This window comes from Urocitellus parryii, chromosome 8, assembly GCF_045843805.1.
Source record: "Urocitellus parryii isolate mUroPar1 chromosome 8, mUroPar1.hap1, whole genome shotgun sequence".
NCBI lineage: Eukaryota > Metazoa > Chordata > Mammalia > Rodentia > Sciuridae > Urocitellus > Urocitellus parryii.
Genome location: NC_135538.1, coordinates 81,498,042 through 81,517,284, shown reverse-complemented (window position 1 = coordinate 81,517,284; position 19,243 = coordinate 81,498,042). Strand labels below are relative to the sequence as shown.

Sequence of the window (19,243 nt, the reverse complement as noted above, 5' to 3'; positions counted from 1 at the left end):
GGACATGTTCTTATTCCTTTTTTTATAGGCACCAGAAAAACTAAACTGCATAAAGGTGAAAATACATGACAATGGATGACATATTTTGGCAATGATGAGTGGTCTGATCAGAACTAACAGCAGAATGCTGTTTCTGGACCATTGATTTGGCTCCGAGCTTCTTAGTAGAAAGATTAAAAAGGAAAATAGATTGTTTCCATCAATTCTGACTTTCATGGAGGTATTATAATACACATTCATTTACTTACCTCCTTAGTTCACTCAACATATATTAATTTTCTGTCTAGTTCATGCTGGGCATCTGGATAGGCTCTGAAAAGATCGTACTGAATAAACAGACCACAGTCCTTGACCTTATGGAACATTAACATTCAGGTGCTATACTGAGGTCATTCAACTTGGCTCCCATCTCACTGACTCGTTTTGATGAAGTCAAAGGCTGAGAGAATAACAGGAGTTGAAAATGTGTACTGATTTTAACATATTACCCATATAGGAAATGAAAGACAACAAAATGTCCAAAAGGACAATACCTCTGCCGAAAGTTTGCTTCTTCACTTAAAATATTGCAAATTATTAAGAAACCTGAATGTATTTTAAATGAAATGTCTTGTAAGTGAAAAATGTCTGTAATTTGGAAAATTACACTAAATACCTTTTGTTATTAGAACAGATGATCATTCTAATGAGCAAAACCAGGAATGCATTGCTGCCTACACACAGTTAAGCCAAACCAATCCACAAAACAATTTCTACCTGCATGATTGGATGCTATTTTTGAATGAGCTGGATGCATGTTGTGCAGAGGACAAGATGTTGAATTTCTTCTATATGTTCATAACTCTGACTTTCATGAATTATACGTAATCTTAACAGATAACTGGCTCTGCAAGAATGAATGGCTTGGGGTCAACTCTCTTAAAAAATATTAATACTAGAAGACCTCACAGTTATACAACATACCAATACATTTGGTGTTCTAGAGGCATATTTTGCGAGTAATTTTTTCTCAGAGAATTAATTACTAAATTAAACTGCTTAAATTGAAAGATTTACAGGAGTGTTTTACCGAAATTCTAATGGCTTGGTGGGCATTTGTGACACTAACCTTTAGAAATTTTCCAGGGTAAAATTATCTTAGTAATATCATGGTGCAGTACTTTGGAGGCCTGATTCTCATTTTATCTATGCATGGAAGAGATCCAGGATTGTTTGAGGGAAGGAAGGCTTGGTTCTTTTTTAGGGTACTCTTTGTTTTGCTCTTCATAGAATAAAAGTGGGATTTTAAAAACATCAGGAAAATTTCCTGATTAGGTCTCCATTTTTCATTAGGATATGGCATTTTTATTCCCAGCTGGGCTGATTATGAAAGCATATGGATCTCTCCTTAATTGGCAACATAGAATATTTGCACCCTAGGCCCACGTCAGCAAATAAAACTCTTTTTTTGCTCAATAATAACCAAGATCTCAGTTATGAGGTATAATTTTTACTTACAGAGCATTGCCTAAAGGTTATGCAGCAATCCATTCCTTTAATTACTCTCAAATCAGTTCTATGTAGGTGGGCTGTCAGAACTCCACCTCTCTTAGATCTGCTGTAATGACGTGGGCTTTGGTATTTATTGCATATCTCCAGTGGGGGACTCAAAGGAAATGCTTGACACTGATTTTACACAGCAGGGAGGCTGATGCAGACAGGATCTAGTTCAATCATAATCCAGACCATCTTCCTGCTATGGAACCAAAAGAGTAATTTTTCTTCTAAGTAATTTCCATGCTGTAAACATGCAGATCTAAATTACATGACTGATGGTGTTTTCCTTCTTGCACAGCCTGCTCAGAAGCTCAGAGCCAAATTCATGAACCACCTGAAGCTGTTATATAACTTTATGATATTCATTTTTATATAGTTTTCTCTACAGCATCATCTGATTTCTTGAAAAAAATTTATTGAGGTGAAACTCTCACAATATAAAATCAGTTGTTTTATTTTTATTTCTTCTTATTGCTATTATTGTTATTATTATTATTGTTATTATTTGTGGTGTTTTAGGTATCTGTAGGCTCTGGGGATTGAACCAAGAATCTTGCTTATGCAAAGCAAGTGCTCTACTACTGAGTTACACCCCCATCCCCAAAGTCAACCATTCAAAAGTAAATGATCCAGTGATATTTAGTATATTCACAATGCTATGCAACTAACCCCACATCAGCTTCCAAAATATTTCACTTTCACAAATAGACTCATCTTAGTTCTCTTCCATTATTCTTTTGATTCTTTAAAATGAATCTTATACTCCATGCATGTCTGCAAAATGCCACAACTTTTTTTTTAAAATGAAACAGATTTTTAATATACACATAAAAATATGTAAAACAAGTCCAAGTGCAGGAGATGGAGAACAAGGAGTAGGGAGTGGAAGAAGAATGAAGTAATCATTTTGTGTAAACCAAATGAAGAAGAAATTTCAAGAAAGAAACAGTCAACAAGAGCCACATGACAGAAATGTCACATAAAGTGAAGATTGAAATGATGCTGCTAATTGATCAGTTAAGAAGTCATCTGCAACTTTTATGTAGTTGAGTGTCTGTAACGTTGGGTTAGAGGCAAAACCTGATTGTGACTAGGAGGTGAGATAGTAGAGACTCAGAAACCTGGAACATTTCAAAAAATTGACAAAAGGACTGAAATAAAGAAGAGGCTATAGCATGTTTAAGTTTATTTCTTTAAAGGTTGGGGCTGCTTAAGCCAAATATGGTGGAGAAAACTTGAATGATGGACTTGGTTCTGTGATCATCTCTGGGGTAAGCTTGAGCAAGTGACTTTACATCTCTAGTCTTGGTTTTCTTATCTGTGACACAGTGGCTTAACCAAAGTACCTCTGGGATTCCTTCTAGCTTTAGTGTTCTGTGGTGCATTCATGGATAGAAGGAATGTGAAAATAAAGCAAGAATAGCAAAGCAATTTTGAAAATACAGTATTTTTTTTCATAGATACCCTTTAATTTTTACTGGTCTGCTTGAATTACTGATTTTATAATTGGATTTTATGATATTAAAATGAAAGAGAAGAATCTAGTGAGCATTTAATTTCAATCCTTTGGCCAAAAAGTGTGTTGTGTTGTGTCCAACTACCCGTCAAATGATTTGGAAGTCAACATGTGGTTGATTATAAGTGGCTAAAAATTCCTCGGTACTTGTCCCATTGAAAGATAAGTTCCATTTTGTTTTTTTTTTAATCCTTGAATATAGAAGGGCTCTCTGCAACTGCTTAGCCATCAAAATATGAGCAAAATATGCTATTTCTGGGCCCTTAAGAGAATGGGATGCTGACTATTTCAACCTGGCTGCTCTGCTATGAGGAAGCCCAAGCTGCCCCATGGAGAAGCCTTATAGAGAACAAATGAGGCTCTTGCCAATAGCTCTGGTTGAGAACTGACTTGCTAGCCAAGTGTGTGATCCATCTTGAAAATGGATCTTCAACACCAATTGAGATATTCTAGCTGGTACACATGGAGCAGAGAAGAGCTGCCCTCACTGATCCCTGACAAAATTTCAGATTTAAAGGAAAAATAAGTGGCCATATTGAGTCATTCATTTTAGAAATGATGTAACACAGCAATACATAACTATATTGCATTATTTGTTATTGATCTAATAAAACAAATCCAATTGTATAGATGATTCTTCTATCAGTACATATAAGCATTCCTGAAAAAACCTGTATTCTATAAAATTGCATATCAATTTCATACAACATTTATGAGGACAATAAGATTGATGTATAATTTTGCAAAGAAAGCCCTAATTAAAACAGTAATGCTCCTGTTTAAAATACCAGTCACTGGCCGGGTGTAGTGGTGCATGCCTATAATCTCAGAGATTTGGAAGGCTGAGACAGGAGGAACACAAATTCAAGGATGGCCTCAGCAACTTAGTGAGCTCTAAGCAACTTAGTGAGACCCTGTCTCAAAATAAAAATAAAAAGAGTTGAGGATGTGGCTCAGTGATAAAACACCCCTGGGTTAAATCACCAGTAACAACAACAACAACAACAACAACAACAACAAAGACCAGACATAACAAATCTCTTCTGGTATTCACACTTAGAATCACAGTGCATCCTTATCAGGCCTATATCCTGGGACCTGTATTTCTTAAAAGAAATTTTCACCTGTAGTTTTACCAGAGACCACTATAAAATGGAAAGAATAAGGGTTGTTGAGCACTAAATCATCTACTTATTAAACTGAAAAAGGTTCTTCTGCAGATATTTCAGTCCCTTTCTCCAAGGTCTTTACATATTGCTGAAGATTTCTTTTTAAGTAGGAAAGTTTGATCCTATTGCCTTTTGAAGTTCTTGGAAATTCAAAAGTGAATCTAAAGGACTTGTGAGTATCAACTTTCTTATTTGTTGTTCAGCATAAATGGCCCATTTGATTGTGGCATATAGAACAATATACTGAAAATCAGGGCCCAATCCTCTGTTGCCATAGCCTGCATCATGAACCTGGGCCTTGTAACTTACCTTGTCCTGACTGACTCAATTTCAAAGCCAAAAGAGATTGATGTTCTGAGTGGGGAGCAGTTGGTGATGCTTTGGTTTCAGCTTCCTTCACCAGATCTGTCAGGAAAGGGCTGTCAGTACTCACTGTGGGATGGGAACTAGGGCTGAGAGAGGACACTGGGTATCCTGCTCCTCAGAAGCCAGTTCATTGGACAGCTCTTCTGTTTGAAGTGCTGGTGAGAACAAATCTTCTCTTGGAGGGAAGATGACTTGGTCGCTTGTTTTTGAGGTAGTGTTGCAGATGGATTCCTAACAAAGAATGTTGTCATCTATCATTGACTTTGTGCAAAGAAACTCACCAGGTTGGCCAGGTCCTTCTGTCTCGACTGTATCAACCCTGGGTTCAATAAGAGGAAGCTCTGGACTCAAAGTAACATCCTGAAGAATGGATTTAGAAAGAAAAGTTGAATCAGAACATGTACCATACATTAGAAGGGTTATAATCCATATTTTACATATTTTCATCTAAATGTAAGCAAATCATTTTGTAGTTAGCATACATTTACTACAGAGGAAGGTTCTGATTTAAAAATATATCTTGTAAGGGTAACATGAGCTGGTATAGTGATCTATTACATGATCTATTGCTTTTTGGCTAACTGGTTAGTCTGAAAAAGGCTCATTATTAACAATTTGAATTGCATCTATTTTGTTCCAACTTTGCAATTCTTTCATTTTAAAAGGGAATATTGGGTTGGGGTTGTGGCTCAGTTGGCACATGTGAGGCACTGGATTTCATCCTTGGCATCACATAAAAATAAAATAAAAGGCATTGTGTCCATCTACTAGAAAAAGTATTTTTTTTAAAAAGGTACTAGAGCATAGTCAACACTTTCATTTATGAACACTTTAGTGATAACTTCTGGCACAAAGTAAATTAATGTAGCTTTAAGTACAAAATTACTACTTATTATTTTTACTTTCTAAGATATTAATTTGAATTCACCACCTCCCATAAATAAATATGTAGGTAAGACTTTAAGAATTAAAAGTAAATTTATAAGGTATGTTTACCTTTCCAGTTATTTCTGAAAATCAAAGTTAAATAATATATTCTGCTTTAATTATTCTTTTTGTTCATAAAAATGCGTTTGTTTTATCAAAGAGGGAGCACAACTTCACTCTAATTGAAATGAAGATCTAGCCAAATTCAAGAAAACTTTGAATTTTAGAATATTTGAAATGCAAGTTGAATTATATTTTATTAATACAGTTACTGGAAGTGGGTTAAACCAAGCACAGACTGTAAAAACAGAGTATTATAATTAACATTGCAATGGGAATTTTTCTCTATCCAGTTCATAAAACTGATTTTGTGTGATGGAAGGTTTTGAAGCTTTGTTTCCATTTGAACAAAAGGACAACAAATGCACTCACCTTTATGACATCAGCAAGGGGTGTGAACAACCCTGACTGGGTGTCAGGTTTGGAGACTGGTGATGGTAAAACTTCTGTGGGTGAAAAATCACAAGATTTGACTATTTATTTTTTTCTTTTATAATTGGAACAATAAAACTAGGTTGGAAATAGTAATTGACAATAGCCAATTCTTAATGCGAAGTACAATATATCATTAAGAAATCAGCATTGCAGGGCTGGGGTTGTGGCTCAGTGGTGGAGTGCTCGCCTGGCACATGTAAGGCCCTAGGTTTGATCTTCAGCACCACATAAAAATAAATAAATAAAGATATTGTGTCCAACTACAATTAAAAAATAAATGTTAAAAAAAGAAATCAGCATTGCATAGACTACTTGGTCATTAATATGATTGGCTCATTGAAGGACAAATACAAGAGTTGCATCTTGCATCCTTGTTTGATAAGAAGGGTGTGATGGTGGAAAGAAGCCGGTCAGTGGATACAGATGGGCCAGATAGGAGGAATAAGTGCTAGGGTTCTATTGCTCAGTGGGATGACTTAGTTAAATGTATTTTACATTTCAAAATTTGCTAGAAGAGAGGTTTTTGAATCCTCTCATCACAAAGAAATGATAAATGTATGAAGTAATGGATAGGCTAATTATCACAATTTGATCATTACATAATGAATATTTGAATGATTATATTGTATCCCATGATTAAATATATATATATATATATGTATTATAATTATTATGTCAATTAAAAATAATGATATTTTTAAAGGAAAAGTTCTTAGGGTCGATTTTTAGGATGTTCAGTTCTATTCTACAGATTCTGGACAAGCATTGAGACTGATTGAGTAGGCCAGTGGGGATAAAAATATGACTGAACTGACAAAGAAATAAATGGCTGGCATAAATACTGGAGTCACAGACAATTTGTGGAGTCCTATTTCCTCTCTTAAACCTAATTCTCAGAATATCCCAGAAGGCTCAACTATGAGGCAAACCCAGATTATCAGTTGGTTTTTGAGAAGACACTAAGGTTGACCTTCTTTTGCCTTGGAGGTACATGATATACCTGTCACAGTAAGGATCTGACCTTGTTTCCTGCTGGGACACTGCATCAGGTCTCAGGGATCTTTGAGAAGTTTTTCAGTGTTAATAGTTTGCCTATCTGAATCAGAAAAAAAAATAACTGGAAAAGAATGACAGTACTGTGCCATGTGATACTAAAATGACCTCCCTTTCTATCTATTATACTGTCTTCTGAACCAGCTGGGCAGTTCCAATCTCCTGGGTCTCTCCAGGCACCCTCTGAAGATCTTGAGTGTGTCTGTTTATCTTGTTGACCTCTTTAGATTCATTTACTAGTCCTATCCCTTTAACTTTCTGTCTTTGAAGATTGACTTATGTAGACTGCATCAATGGTTCCTTGCCTTCTGTCTTTGAGATGGCTTAGATCATTAGGGAGGTAGGAATGAGGCCTTGCTGCTTCTACATGTAGGAAACTGCCCTGTTCCTTTGACTAGAGGCAAACTCTTGTGAATAGTTCCTTTATCAAATTCTCATCAAATGATTCTAATTTGAATGTGCCATCTGTTTCCTTCTATGACCAAACAATTTATTGGATGAGGGAATCAATTTAGATTATGCAAGGTGAATAAAATTATTCATGGGTTCTTTTGTCTGTCTTGGTTCCACTGGATGACAATAGTGGACCTGGGCTGAATTGAAAAACTTGGATTTTCCTAGAGCTATTCTTGGTACAGAGTGGTCACCAAAGGCTCACAAACAAGACACAGAAGGAAGTGAAGACAGATAGAAATGATACCACACATGATGTGCCTGCCTCAGTAATCATTGACTTTATAAGGCCTACATTAAAATGAGTTTCCATGAGACACTCACACTTCCTAGCCTCTCTGTCAGAATGAGGATAAATTTAGAACCATGAAATCATCAACTGACCATCAGTGAACTGAATTGTTCCCATATCCAAGGACTGGTCTTCCTCTAGTACTCTGCTGATCAGTTTTTTGAGGTCTGTGATTGTGAGATAGATTTCTGATTGCTTGTTCTCCTCCATGGTTCCCTGGTGGAGTCCTTCAGTTTCAATTTTGTTGGAATCAAATGATAGGAGGTCACCGGTGGGTCTTTTTGCTTCTGCAGCATTTTTATTAAAGATGGCCGTAAGTTGCATCTCTATGGAACTTGAACTGTGAACAGCAGAGGACACATTCCACTCAAAGTCATTGTTACATGCCTCTAAAGACAGTCACTATGTTGCTACAAATCTTCAGGACAGCTTCAAACTCTTTTCTATAGGATCTTAAGGAACATTCCACATAAAACATTTCAGTGTTTACCAGACATTTGACATGTAGAAAAAGTATTGACATATTTTAGTTCTGAAAGAGAATGTCAGAATTGGGATTAAGTTGAGCTTGAAGAAGTCAATCTGAATCCATGGATTTCTTTTTTTAAATTTTTTTAAACTTTAGGTATTTTTGAAAAAGCTAATTATCCAATGTTAATTGACAGTGTTTTTGGTGGTCTTAAAAGTCATGCTGTAATAATTAGGAAGAGGATGAAGTACCGATTCTTTTAATCCTCTTTACAAAGGTTTATGAAATAGCAATATAGCACAAAATAGTGGGACATTAGGCTATGCATATTCTAATCAAGTCAAAACTTCAGTTTTTAAGACCATTTCTCTTCTACCTTTTTCATGAAGTATTTTTTAATAAAAAATACTCTAAATGAAATAGCCACAGGACGAAATAAAATAACAGAATATGTAAGAAAATAGGGAGTTAAGTAATACATTTTATACAATTACTGTATTTATTATCATTTTTATTATTCAATGCCTTTTGCACATAAAAATGAAACAAGATTCTCTATAGCTCTGTCCTCAAAAATCAGGTTTTACTTTATGGTTCATGTCATAAATCTACACAGAGGGATGCAGGAGTGGTTTAAAGGCCATGGGAACTGATAATGTGTATTCTTGGCAGTTCTTCAGACCACACAATCAGTCAGAGTCTACAGTTCATTATTTCACTAGTCAATTAGAGGAGACAGAGCTTCTTATTATTGAACTCTCCAAGGTATAGTGGGTCCTTTTCCCAGTTCAAACTGACCTTGGAATAAAGGAGCAAATTAGTTTTTCTACTTTATTCCAGAATTAGGTTGGTTGCCTGTAATGTATGCACAGACAACTTCCCATTACAAAGAACCTTTAAGAAATAGTTAACTTTAAGAAATAGTTAAATCATGCTTGTACCTTAGATATTCATTTAATATTAGAATTATAAAATTAGAAAAAAATAATTCTATAAAACTCAAGGTCTAATTAGTAAAACAAAAAATGTTTTTCTAATTAGACCCTGAGTTTTATAGAATCCTTTTTGGCTGATCAGGTCAGTTTTTCACAGCTTATCTCTCATTGTGATTTTTGACTGGAGAGGTTTTTTTTTTTTAAATTACTTCCATTTAAATAAGAAACCATTAAAAACTCATTGGCACATCTCAGGTATTATATGTAAGAATTATTAGTACACAGTCAACATACAAATTGTGGAGGAAACCATGCTATATTTTAAAAGTTAAAAAACCCAAATTACCCATTTGTTTCTTTCTTTGGTCTTCATTTCATCACATACAATGGAAACATGCAAGAGAGAGAAAGTTTTAAGATATTTATTGAGTCATTCAATGAATTATTTCATATATAAAATTATTTTTGCATAGTTTCTCATGTTTGTCCAAAGCTTAGAAGGACACATATAAACAGTACACATGGAAAAATGAGAATTCATACCCTATTTGAATCAAATGTATGATATGTCAAGATCATTGTATTGTCTTGAGCAACTAATAAAAAAATAATAATAATAAAAGAATTTGGAAGGAAATATTGACAGCTATATGAATCTCAGATGTAAACATCATTACATGATATTTCTATTAGAATTTGAATTTTTGCTCAAAATACTGTATGTTCTTATGATCTTCCCCTAAACTCCTTTATTTCCTCATATTGTTCCTTAAATAGGCTGCATGTATATCCTATGCATTTTGAGTGGTGCTATTGCCAGCCAGGAAGTTCTTAAAACATATTTTATTCATGGGTTTCTCGCCTCCTAAATAGCATTAGGTGATTACTTTATGCCTAAAGATAATTTACCTGATGTTCAACCCTAGATCTAATGTTTTATTGGCTATATTTTGAGTTGCTTTGATCCATAAACTTTGAGGGATTGGTTCAATTCACCATGGGACAGCTTGCAAAGAAATCCAGCACCTGTTTACTGAGTGGGTGCTATGTACCAAGCAGTTCATATGTGTTCTCATTTAATTTTTTCAACAGCACAATTTTCACATGATATGGGAACATGAAGTGATAGGGAAAGTATCATTTGGAATGTGTAGAGGTAGGATTCAAACTCTGGCTCATCTGCCCTTGCCTGGGCTCATTTTGCCATACCACCACCACCTGCTGATTGCCTGAGAAAAGGCACTTTGGCTGCCAAAACTGAAAGATATATCTTAGACTCCTCTGGGTATGTATGAATTCACTTTAGAAGCTATATTCAGTTTTCAAAATTTTAAATAGTTGCTCACAAAGACACTACCCATGAGATGGCATTAGTGTCATTGGTGTTCCTGCCTGAACAATGAATTCATCTAGCTTTCTTCCTCTGATGTAATATGACTCCAGTGGACATGTTACAGGCATGCTACCACTTGTCCTCTGTGGTTTCAGAAAGAATCTATGACTACTTAACTAGCCTATTCTGTAGGGAGAGATTTCCTTCTCTACCAGGTAGATATTCAACAGGACCAACAATAATTTGTGATGCATGAAGCTCAGGAGAGAGGCCAGGCTTCTTGGGCCAAGACTCTAGCCCTGCTAATTAAAAAAATTGCTTTATTCACATATCATTGCATAAACCAACCAGACATATTTAAGGCATATGATTTGATATATTTGAAACTATCCACCTGTAAACCATTACCCCAATTAAGACAGGGAGCATATTCTTTACCCCAATGCTTTATCATGCCCCTTGGTAATCCTTCTTTTCCATCTCTCTCCACTATCTCTAAGCAATTTCTGATTTGTTTAATGTCATTATAGATCAGTCTGCAGTTTTTAGTATTTAATATAAATGGGATTATAATGTATTTTTGTTTGTTTTCTTTCATTTAACATCATTATTTTGAGATAGACCCATGTTATTGTATCTTCCAATAGTTCATTTCTTTGTTGAAAAGGAGTCTGTCATAAGAATATGCTGCTACTGTTGGTCAACTGCTCTGTTGATTGATATTTTGGTTGTTTCCAGTTCTTGGTTATTACAAGTAAAGCTGCTATGAACATTTGCGTACCTGTTTTTGAAAGAGTGTACACTCCAACTATATTGAGTGATTGTGAATAGTTTACTACATTTGCTATCCGGGATAAGGCAATATTTTACCTTTACTGTTAAATTTTAACAGTAAAAATAATTTACAGTAAAGATAAATATAGTTTTACACATAAATACTATGGTTAAAGTATTTAAACAGTGAAAATAATAATAGATGTCTTAATTTTCCAGTTGTGTTAAGAGAATAAAATGATGTCTCTGATACAATAGTACTTGTGAGAGTATAAATCAGCTTTTATACAAATGAGCTAAAGTAAAGCAGTATAAGACTCTGAGTTTTGAGTCTTCTATGGAGATCTATCCCTATGAGGAAACAATTTCCTTCATATTAAATTTTATTTGCAATATACTGAGCATTCTTATTGATGACCAAAAGTTTGTCTTGCTCACAAACATATCATTTATTCTATTCAGGAGCCAAAATACTTTTCTGCTGGATTGTAGTCTTATGACATAGTTAACATCATTGGGAAAATGTGATCAAACTTACTTATAAGCATCTTTGGCAAGAATAAATCCTGACAGAGATAAACACTTGGGAAAGACTCTGCTTCCAGAGATATACGTTTAAAAGTTTTACTTTGAAAATTTTCATCACCTAACATTTTTGTTTCTTGATGCAATAGGCTTATTTTAGATTAGTTTTTTCATTTGCTAAAGGGAAGGAACAATCAGCATTTAATCATTCATCAGGAGAACCATTTCCATCATTTCCTTTGGCTTTAGATTTAAAAATTTATTCTTTAACTGTAGTAGTTTATTCAGAAGGCCTTACCAACTATGCAAAATATTCTCCTATCACTTTTTATTTTTCTCTAATCCATCTGATTTCACATGGAATACTGCAGAGCAGCATCTTGAAATATAGAGAAATGAGTTTGTTTTGGTAAATGTCAAGAGTTTCATCTTTTATAGCTTTCGTTTTTCAACATTTTCTTTCTTTGGAGTTATATGAATCAGGCGGCCCAACAACTGTGCAAGAAATCACCTGGAAGTGCTCCTAGAAGCTCTTCCTCATAGATAGGGAAGCTCCTGGAGGAACTTCCAATGTGGCTGCTCTCTCCCTTCTGTTCTCTCCCTTCTGCTCATGGAACTGCATTCTGCTCATACCAGGGCAAGTATTTGCCCCTCCTGCACATTGTTAAACAAACAAACAGAAACAAAATCAAACCATCTTATGACCCTACCTGTAGAATAAAGAGAACTTCTTGCCTAAATCCACACACCTGCATTGGAGTGTCAGGATGGGGCTACTGGTCTGTTCCTGCCAAGGTGTTGGGAGCATGATCCTGCTTTATTGTGGTATTACATTATGATTTTGTTTCTCATATTTAACATTTTAATTTAATAACCTTTGAGTGGTAATACAGTACTATGGTTCAGATATTAAAATAATATAAAAGGTATACTTTGAGAAGTCTTTTTGTACCCTTGACCCTGTCCACCCCATTCCTTCCACCCCTCTGCCTCCACTTTTCATTGGGTTTGCCTCTCTCTCCTGAGTAAGACGATTTGTTAAACCCAAGATAATATGTAACCTTTGATAGGAAACCATGCAATTTGACACGAAGGCAAATTAATTGCTCCTTTTTTTGGATTTGTCTCTCCTGAGGTATTTTCTCAAGAGGTTCATTAATAACATTGCCAAGGACAAGCAGTTGAGTGCTCTGTACAGGGCACTCTTGGCAGAGCTAAACAATTTAAAAATTGTTTCTGACTCCTGGAAAGAGTAACAAAATTCCTGTGCCACTCCTGAAAACATCATGGGATTGAGGTAGGAAGTTAGATCTCCCACAGGCAGCCAAGATAAAGGCCTTGGAGAAGCCCAGGAAGGAAAGGGGACTTCATACCAACATGAAAGGAGATATTGGGTCTGAAAGACATCCTGTGACTCGCTGTTCCCTGCCAGCATTAACCACATGCCTTCTTCTGACCTAGAATACCTGCTTGTGTTCCTCACAACAGCAACCACAGCAGCCCTTCCTTATTACCCTTGCCCTTACCCCCCACAAGGGTCTACCATAAGTAGACCCCCATCCAAAATGTTTCCTCTATCAGACATGACATAAACTATCAGATAAGGTCCATCCTAATGATGTAAATAAGAGATTAAAATCATGCATGTGTGATTGGCTTATTAAACTCAGAGTTTAGAGAGCTTGATTGGTTCATGCTAACATCTCTCACCCCACCAATCACCTGTGCTGGGCCATCAGATATGCCTTTTAAAACCCATAGATTACAGACACCCATTGGTATCCTTCTCTTGTGGCCCCTCCCCTCTGGGACTTCTGTTTTCTTTCTTTCTATTATTATAATAAATTTTGTCACTTTACTCTCACCCTTGTTCTCGTGGATTTCATTCCTCAAATTCACAAGACAAAGAACCAGACTGCCTAGATCTGGTGTTACAGGATGTTCATGTTCTAATGAGATACATGGCTCCTTTATCTGGAACGTATTCAGCCACTAGGGCTTGGCAGAGCTAAACAATTGAGGGGAAAGTGACCTTATAATCCCTACGACATCACTTTTAGAAGAGAAAGTAATTTAAAAATTGAGAAAAGTCCAATTTTCTTACTTACCTAAATTCTAACACACGGATCTCTTTGAATCCTGGCAGTTTCTTAAATACCTTTTGCATCTGCAAGAGAGAAAGACATTTATGAAATATTCTTTGGTTCTACTGGGTCAGATCTTACCTATCTGTAAAAGCCTAAATACTTTTGATGATTAGGGGAAAAAAGGAAAATGAAAATTGAAATAATGAAAGAGGTCAAACTTCGTTCTCAGTTATTTCTGAAATCCAGAGGAAAGTGTTTTGCTATTTATTGAAAAGCCATAATTGAGTAGTTCTGACCTGTTTTAATGGCTACTTTACATAATAACTTTAATGTGGTATTTGGAGGAAACATTTTGGCTACAGGATTTTCACTTACATAGTAATAATATATTTTCTGACTGTATAACTGTAGTGACTATAATGTTTTCACTACAGTATTATATGAATTGAATTAGATGACTTGGAAAATATCTATAATAATAAAGATGGTATTAAATTCAAAATGGCTGCTATACTTAAACCAAGTGGTAGAAACAGACTGTAATAGATAGGTTTGTTCTTAGAGCCAGGTAGACTGCACAGGTTTTCTTAATTTTAATTTGCTCTTGTTAATGATACCTGAGGAGGATTTTCTCCAGGCTACTCTCTTTGGCTCTCTCCTAATCCAGTGGCATTTCCCATTACTTCTTAACAGAGTCCTGCTCTTTCCTGGTTCCTTTACCATCTCTCTCACCACTGTCTTCTTTGTTCTACCCTATTCCTTTCTTTACTCTGTACTTTAAATACAAGGAGTCTGAGTGTCTCCATCCTCGGCCTCCTCAGCTTCCTCATCTTTCTTACTCTCCTGTTTTTTCCACAGTAGGCACTGTGTTAGGCTGTGGGGACCCTGGCATAGACCAGTATGGCCCCATCCAGGTTTCCTGCAGGAAGGCCAAGAGACAAGAGACTCTAAGAGTAAGGTGTCACCACTTGGTGATAAAGCTTGGGTGGGTGAGTAGGGTGAAGGGTGAAGAACTCTGCCCTGGCTTACCTTCCCTGTGCCCACTTTTTCTCCCTCTTGGGGAATCCCATTTTCTCCCATGGCTTCAATGATCACCTGATACATGGCCTTGAGTTCTCATGAATATTCCAATATTTGTCACTAACTAAATCTGCCCAAATCGGGGTCATTCTCTTTCACAGATCTGCCTTTTCCCCTTGACTCCTCATCTCATACAGGGTCAGAAAGGACAGAATCCACAGATACCCTACCACATGTAGCCACACACTCCTGTTAGTTTGAAGCTCACGATGTCTTTTGCTTTCACCATATTCTTCTTATTCCTGGCTAATTCTCCTGCCCTATTACCTCTCTTGCATTCCTGAAAGGGGTTTCTGAGTATGTGTGAAAAAGGAGGAGAAATGGTTCTTTGAGTGCCATGTTTTTTTCAAAGTGAGTTAAGCATTCCATATCTGTTGCTCTTCATTAAAAATGAAGTACAGACTGAGGAGTGGGATAGCTGGTTCAAATGGGGTTCCATTCCAAGTTTTCTAAGGAATCTCTATACTACTTTCCAGATTGGTTGCACCAACTTGTAGTCCTACCAGTAATGTATGAGTGTGCCTTTCCCGCCACATCCTTGCCAACACTTTTGTTGCTTAAAAATAGCATACTACAATGACACAGCCACATCAATATTTTTAGCAGCACAATTCACAATAGCTAAATTGTGGAACCACCTACATGGATAAATGGATAAAGAAACTGTGGTATATATACACAATGGAATACTTCTCAGCATTAAAAGAGAATAAAATTATGGCATTTTCAGATAAATAAATAGAGTTGAAGATTATGATACTAAGCGAAGTAAGCCAATCCCCAAAAAGCCAATGGCCAAATGCTTTCTCTATAAGTGTATGCTAATCCATAATGGGGGTGGGGACATGGGAAGAATGGAGGAACTTTGGATTGAGCAAAGGGGAGGGAGGAAAGGGAAGAGGGTAGGAAAGATGGTAGAATGAAATGGACATCATTACCCTAGGTACATATATGATTTTGCATGAATGGTGTGACTCTACTTTGCATACAAAAAAGTGAAAAATTGTGCTCCATTTGTGTACAATGAATTGAAGAACATTCTGCTGTCATGTATAGCTGTTTAGAACAAATAAAAAACATACATTTAAAAAATCCTGTAATGGGATGCACTGTCTGTTGAGTAAAGTCCAATTCTTTAGAAAGGCATTTCAGAACTTCCTGAATCTTATCCCCCAACCCCAGCCTAGCTGCCATACCAGTCACACTTCTTGCCTTCATTATCCCTTGACCAATATTGTCTCCTCTTGACATTAAACTGACCCTTGCCCTTCTCCCATTCAACATGCACTTCTATTTCTCTAGGTACCTATGTTATGGATTCTTTTTCTTTTTTGTTTTTGGAGGTAGGTACCTGGGATTGAACTCAGGGGCACTCAACCACTGAGCAACATCCCCAGCCCTATTTTATTTATAGACAGGGTATCACTGTTGCTTAGTGCCTTGCCATTGCTGAGGCTGGCTTTGAACTTGTGATCCTCCTGCCTCAGCCTCCAGAGCTGCTGGGATTATAGGTGTATACCACTGCACCCAGCCTGGATTTTTTTTTTTTTTTATCCCAAGATGACCTCCCATCTTCTGCTCATTGACTGCTTCCCCTGCCCATACCCATTTGCAAAGCCAGCTTGAACATCTTGCCAACTGGAAAGCTTTCGTAGAGTTCCAGGATTAGGTGAAGTTACTTCTTTCCTCTGCACTCTAGATATTATTACAGTATATCACACATAGGTTTGTAAGGCACATATCAGTTTCCTTCTGAGATAATGTTCCTTAGCTGCACAGATTATGACTTACACATTCATTTTTACCTGCTTTGTTCTTAGTTTCTAGCAGATTGTCATTCACATAGTAAGAACTCAGAAAATATTATTTGAATTGAGTGTATCTCTTTATTCTCTAAACTTGTCAACATGTCACTGTGTAGTCACCAGATCTAAAATTACTGCTGACTCTACCTATGCCAAGGATGAGAGCAGTGATGGACAGATAATCCCCAAATCACTCAAATTGGGCTTTGGGCTGCATCATGATATTTTTCGCCCCCAGAAGACTCATTTACCTTCTGATTACATTTCCTTGTATCAGTATTAAAAAGAGTTTTCCTTTCCTGCATGTATAGGAACTGCAATGATGGGTGATAAGAAGAGCCTTGTGTAGACCTGCATTAAAATAGTGGTTCTACTATTTCTTTTTTAGCTGCAAGACCTTGAATTTATTGCTTAATCTCTGAATTTTCATCTTCTTAGCCCAAATGGGATAATAATACTGATGCTACAAGGTTGCTGTAAGGAATATCTAACAGGTAATAGGTGCCTGGCTCACTCTGGCAGAGTTGGTGACACTGAATTGTTTATTTGCCTATACTCTACCTTGCCTACTAGATTACTAGGGACTTTGAGGGCCTAATTTTCTTTTACTTCCCCAGTGACCACACAGCATGGAACCTAGCAAGGGCAGAGTCAAACTTCAGACTTTTTTTTTTTTTTTAACTCAATAGGGGAGGGCAGGGTGAGGGTCCCCAGAGATATCAGGGAAAAATGGCCTGGTAGTAAGTTTCTGTGCCTCCACCTCTGTCCTGCTATGGCTTTAACAAAGAACTAGGAGTCTGAGCTCTGTACGGCTGATCTTTATTACTGAGCGGGAAAGGGCTATACGTAAATACTTCAGATCTGCTTTGGTCTCCTGTGATAAACAGCTTTGGGGCTACAGGGAATTTGTTGTGTTGCTCCAGTAATAGCACCAGGGACTGAAGGTTTAAATGTGAGCTGCAGTGTTTAGAGCAGGAGAGTCAGAGACAGCTATACATATGAAAACAGTCAATCAAGGAAAGAACTGCCTCTGTAGAAGCAGTTGCTTCATTGACAGCAGGGAACAGCACTGGGGAGAGCTGTCCTGCCCTCCAGGAATGCTCCACAGCACTGGCTCTGGTGGAGAGAATTTATTGTTTGTGTCCTGTCTGCAATTAAGAATCAGCTTTGCTTAGGAGGGTGTAGACAGTGTCTAGGGAGGAGACGACAAAAGCCTTCAGTTAATTCTGCTAAGTAATCTTCTGGGGGACCTTCCAATCACGGAGCTCTAACCACTTAATTGCTAATTAAGTGCCCAGTTAACCTATTAATAACACTAAATGCACAGGGGTCTCCCTGAGTCTGCTGTAACGGGGCTGTAAAAAAAGCAGCTCTGTTGAGTTCCCAGTGAATTGTTCGCACAAGAGAAAGCATTCAGACAACAGCTAAGCGATTCCTTTTGACATTTGTATTAAATTTCTCATTAGGTTTATTGTGGAAATTAAATTACAGCAGAGCACTGTCCATTAATTCCTGATGGGCCTGAATGGTTGTGCTAATGTAGCTTTGGGTTGTGGTGGGCTGACTGGTTGTCTGATGGCAGGCCTTGAGGTGGTCCTGCCCAGGAGCCTGGGAGGAGAACAGATGCTGTAAGCAGAGGCTCCATCTTAGAGAAACTCGACTGTTCAAAGGGAACCAGCAGGAGTAAGGTGATGGGTCTTTGAGTTCAGACTGGCCAAGATATCCTCTTCTGTACCTGGCAAGTTTTTCAGAGACTACAAGGAGGGTGCTCATTTGAGGATGATGCAACAATAGTCCTTTCCTCAACAATATTTATTTGGGAAAAATTAGGAAGTGTAGCATAGTGATTAAGAGCAAGGGTTCTGATGCCATATGTCCTGGATTGAATCTTGGATTTGCCAGATAACAGATGCCAGATAATATCTTTGGAAGATAATAATTAGTTTTATTGTGCCTCAGTTTTCTCACCTATAAAAAAGGGAAATAATATTACTTACTTATGTGATTGTGTGAAAAATCAAAAGAGTTAGTATCATGTAAAGCATTAAGAACAGTGTTCACTATTATTTCTTTTCACAGCAGTTGAAAAGCTAGACTCAGAAAGGAACTTTGAGGTTATCTTTGATTTCTAAGACTGGGGAAAGCATGATCCATAAATGTTCACTGCTAATTCTTGGCACAAATGGGAATTAAAACTTAGATTTTAAGGGAAAAATAATACAAGGGGGAGGAATGAACTACAGTAGAGGGGGTAGAGAGAGAAGAGGGAAGGGGAGGGGAGGGGAGGGGGGATAGTAGAGGATAGGAAAGGCAGCAGAATACAACAGACTTTAGTATGTCAATATGTAAATCAATGGAAGTGTAACTGATGTGATTCTGCAATCTGTATATGGGGTAAAAATGGGAGTTCATAACCCACTTGAATCAA

The 19,243-nt window shown here is 36.9% G+C and overlaps 1 protein-coding gene across 1 annotated transcript in view; it reads right to left on the bottom strand.

Annotated features, from left to right (window-relative positions):
• The window catches only part of Impg1 (interphotoreceptor matrix proteoglycan 1), a 148,155-nt gene that overhangs the window by 65,364 nt on the left and 63,548 nt on the right, over positions 1-19,243 (bottom strand). Inside the window, exons 8-12 of the mRNA XM_077802128.1 lie at positions 13,952-14,010; positions 9,558-9,578; positions 7,900-8,147; positions 5,947-6,017; positions 4,869-4,947 (exon numbers count right to left, since the gene is read on the bottom strand). Coding sequence (XP_077658254.1) covers positions 4,869-4,947; positions 5,947-6,017; positions 7,900-8,147; positions 9,558-9,578; positions 13,952-14,010 — 478 coding nt within the window. The remainder of the gene's footprint in view (positions 1-4,868; positions 4,948-5,946; positions 6,018-7,899; positions 8,148-9,557; positions 9,579-13,951; positions 14,011-19,243) is intronic.